Here is a 4,546-nt window from a genome sequence, read left to right on the forward strand (position 1 = left end):
ACAAGATATATCGTTCAGCTCCTCAAAATGCGGGTTTTTAATGCATATAAACAATCACGATGAGAAATGTCTAAAAACTGAGATCAGGGAGCTCGTCAAATATCCACTCTGAAGCTGAGATCATTCACCAGCATAGAACTGTGCGTTCACGCGCTCCTTTATCATAAACAAAAATGCACGCAAGTTGTTTCTGGAGAGAGAAATAATAAATAATATGCAAACTTCAGACGCTGCGTAGAAAACGTGTCTTTCCGGGACCTTGCAGATGCCGGCTAATCATGGCAGTGTGAATGAATAAAAAATTAAACAATTCCGAAAAAATCCAGGTTGGCTTTTCCATGTATTTTCCAGAATGTCTGTGTGAAAAGGGCTTGGTGGTTGATAGATGGTTGATCTATCAAGTCACTTATACCACGGGTCTGTTGAATGCTTTATTCTGATTGGCTGAGAAATAAGGCTGAACGATTTGGGAAAATAATCTAATTGCGATTTTTTTCCCCAAAATTGCGATTGCGATTTAATATGCGATTTATTTTTATCCTTTTTTCCCAACAAAACAACGAATAATTTGGATACGACCAAACACAATATTAGATACATTTAGTGTGAAATGTTCTTTCACATAGGCTGGGCCTATTTGTTAGTATTAAATTCAAACATGTATGACTTGAAATAAATGACATTTTTATTGAACTTCTCATTACAGAAACATCTGTGGCTTTGCCACTGTGCATTTAAATAATTGAAACAAAAACATGCACTTTGTAAACACTGTGTGCAAAATGTACAGTCTTAAGAAAAAAAATATTTAAAATGATGTATCTTACTGCTCCCTAGTCAGTAACATTTCACACAACTGAAACAAGGAATTTGCATTGAAAATATTTTGTAAAATCAAAGTAAATAAAGTTATAAAAAAAGAGAAATGCACTTTTAATTTAGACAATAAACTATTTTTTATAAACTGTTTGAATGTTATAATATAGATGAACCTCACTTATCTCAAGTACACAACAATAACACACCACACAGACTAAATTTCACTACGAGTATGGCACTGCCAGACATAATTATCCAACAGTTCTGTTCTCAGTGGCTCACAGGTTTTTTGCTAAGAAAACCAGAATATTGACTTTTGCTGGCTTCAAGGATGAGCGAGTGCAAGTCACAATATTTCCTCCTGTGCTAAAAAGACGCTCTGAGGGAGCGCTTGTAGCAGGTACACAAAGATACTTGCGTGCCATGGTGCACAACTGTGGGTAGCTGATCTTGTGCACCCTCCACCAAGCCAATGGATCATCTTCTCCATCAATGGTAGGAGTCATCAGGTAATTGTTTATCTCTGCCTCTGCGACATCTTCAAGACTTACAGGCAAAGAAGGAGAGGCTGAACTGGTCTTAAAAAAACTGCCAAGAGACTTCTTCGGCTTTTCCCCCAAGGACTGTGCACTTTGAGGCATCTGAACATTTTCAGTACGAGACCTCTTCTCCTATTGAAACATGAAAACAACAGCCATTAGTTTTCCAGTTAGATTTTACAAAAAATGTTTGTTTTTGTGAAATACATAATTATTTACCAAATGATATGTACGTTGTGCCAAGTGTACGATCTCTGTCTTCAGACGAGTCTTGATAGCAGGGATGTTGTCTGTACTGATGTACTGTATTTTGAACCTAGGGTCCAGGAAACAGGCAACATCCAAAAGCTCCTGGATGTTTGGGTCTCCATATTTGTTGTTGAGGTATGCTAGGACTTTGGTTTTTATTGATTTAGTCAGGTCAGTGTCCTCAGCATCTTCAGCCAGGACTGATGTGGCAAAAAGTTGGAGAACTGGCTTGAGGTAGGAGATGCTTACATACTCCTCTCCAGAAAGAGCATCAGTAAACTCCAGTAGAGGATGCAGTGCCTTGTGAATCGACTCCAACACGTCAATATCCTGCCAGGTTGGGATAAGGGAGCGTGCATATCGATCTACAGACAATACCTGAGAAATGGCTTTGGCCTGTTCAAGCACTCTGGCAATCATCATTTCTTTAGAACCCCATCTTGTTGGGCACTCCGTTATGAGGTTGTGCTCAGGGAGTTTGAGCTCTCTCTGTGCCTCCGTCAGGGCTGCTTTCTTCTTCCAACTGTGGGAAAAGTGCCCCACCAGCTTCCTGCACAGTCCTGTTGCCCTTGACACTCTGTCATCTTTGAGTGCATTTTCTAAAAGAAATAAAAAGTAGTGTTTTACACACAATTTGAGTTTTGTGATACAAGGCTCTCACTATTACACATTCACATTAGCTGTAATTCTGAAATACACTCATCCACACCACTGTCCTCTCTCTCTCTCTCTCTCTCTCTCTCTCTCTCTCAATTAAAAAAAAATGCATGTGGGCATTTCAAGTAAAATGAATTTACATATTAAAAAAGGAGTGAAAGTATGAATTTATTTAATCCCATCCGATTTATATAATATCATTATTTTATATATATTTGTATATTCAGCTGTACTAACCGACGCATCTCTCTCTCACACACACACACACACACACACACACACACACACACACACACACACACACACACACACACACACACACACACACACACACACACACACACACACACGATAACTTACCAATGGCAAGATGTAATCTGTGGCCAAAACATTGGAGCCTCGTCCATTCATTAAGCCGCGCAGCAAGCACCATATTCGACGCGTTGTCCGTCGTGATACAGACGTGATTCTCCTCGTGGAGATCCCAGCTGACAAACCCTTCTCTCAGGCCGGCTGCAATATTTTCCCCTGTGTGATCGTCTGGGAAGTAGATCGTTTGTAGGCAGCGAGCTCGGAGGTTGAAATCTTCATCAATAAAATGGACTGTAAGACTCTGGTACGGCTCAGCTGTGCGGCTTGACCACATATCAGTAGTGCTAGCAAAAAACTCCACCGTTTTAAGTTCCGCGGCGACTTTCTCTTTGCACTTTTTGTACAGCTCCGGTATGGCAGTCTGACTGAAGTATGTGCGGGAGGGCATACTGTAACGTTTATCAAGCGTATGTATTAATGCCATGAACCCAGGCTTGGTCACCGTGCTGAGAGGCATCATATCTTTGGCTATGAACTCGGTTATTCTCCGAGTGATTTCCCCGTGCCGTTTTGAATTACGTTCATACGGAGTGACACTTTCGAACATTTCTGTCAGTGATCCCTGTCTTGAGGTATTTGGCTTGACTCTCGCACTGGTGCTTGGCATTTTGGTCATACAACTGTCATGCATTGATTTGTGGTATTTTTTTAAGTGCTGAAACAGATTTGTAGTGTTTCCCCGTGAAGTAGCAATGGGAGCACGGCATGCTCTGCACAACACCTGACGCTGCTCAACATCATCTTTTTTAAAACCAAAATAGTTCCATACCACCGACGTGCTGTTCCTCTTCGAGATTAAAGTATCAGCTGTGTCAGTTTCTGACTGTTCCGTCGAGCAAGAGGCCATTGCGCTGGCCAGCATGAAAAAGTGATGCAGCCGTCTTCTCCGCTCTTTCGCTCGCGTCACGTGACCACCTCAAATCGCGCACGTTGCGATTAGAAAATCGCGTTCTGTCAAATCGCGATTTTATCGCAAATGCAATTAATCGTTCAGCCCTACTGAGAAATGTTCCACAGGTGTTGATTATTTTTCTGTAAACTGCACACCTAACTTGTCAAATGTCTTAAAAATAGGCACTATAGCAATGTTTGCGGTATAAGAGAAATAATTGACTTTTGTCATTTGAATTATTTGAAAATAATGCACACCCAAGGCCCGTCGTCAATTATTCCTTACTTATTTTACATCCTAAAAAATTCATAATATGATTCCTTTAAAGCAAGACTGCTCAATTGTGTTCCTGTTCTGTTAAATAAATTGAAATATTCAACGTGAACAAATTATAACCGAACTTTAGTATTTTCTTTAAAATATATATTTTTTTATAATTTCTGGCCCCGTTTTGTAGCATTTCAGTGTAAAATGTAACTAAATCTTTTTTTAAACTGATGTGCAATTGTGTTTTTAGATCAAGCAGAAAATAAAGATGAGATGAGAGATGAGATGAGATGAGCCTTTATTGTCTCCTATTGGAGAAATTTGTCTTGGGCAATCAAGAGAATGAAAAGCGATACATTAATACATACACAAAAAAAACCACACTTTACTTACACAAAACACACCCACCATCCTACCTCATCCTGACAATTCCACATGTCCCGTTAACCTTGCTAACATTTTGCATCTGTATTGCACATTACCCGATTGCACAAATTCCATAACAGCTATAAACACAACATATACACTCATAAATACATAACCTTACAATATATTGCACCAGTGCCCTAAAAGTACAAAGCCATAACCTATTCTACTAGTATATCCAATCTCATTTAATAATATTTATCATAAATACATCACTGCAGCTAATATACACACAAACGCACCCCTATCTGTTGTTATTCATTAATTTGATTGAAAGTGGCACAAATGAAAATTTATACAGATTAAGTTTACAGTTTGGTAACCT

At 39.3% G+C, this 4,546-nt stretch overlaps 1 protein-coding gene across 1 annotated transcript; it reads right to left on the bottom strand.

Annotated features, from left to right (window-relative positions):
• Positions 1-729: 729 nt before the first annotated feature.
• LOC135771858 (E3 SUMO-protein ligase ZBED1-like) lies at positions 730-3,577 on the bottom strand. Its single transcript, XM_065282227.2, has 3 exons — positions 2,625-3,577; positions 1,578-2,206; positions 730-1,490 (listed from the first exon to the last, which is right to left on the bottom strand). Exons 1-3 carry the CDS (start codon positions 3,496-3,498, stop codon positions 1,098-1,100), a joined length of 1,896 nt encoding a protein of 631 aa, XP_065138299.1. The 5' UTR covers positions 3,499-3,577; the 3' UTR covers positions 730-1,097.
• Between the last annotated feature and the right edge of the window lie 969 nt (positions 3,578-4,546).

This window comes from Paramisgurnus dabryanus, chromosome 19 (genome assembly GCF_030506205.2).
Source record: "Paramisgurnus dabryanus chromosome 19, PD_genome_1.1, whole genome shotgun sequence".
Lineage (NCBI taxonomy): Eukaryota > Metazoa > Chordata > Actinopteri > Cypriniformes > Cobitidae > Paramisgurnus > Paramisgurnus dabryanus.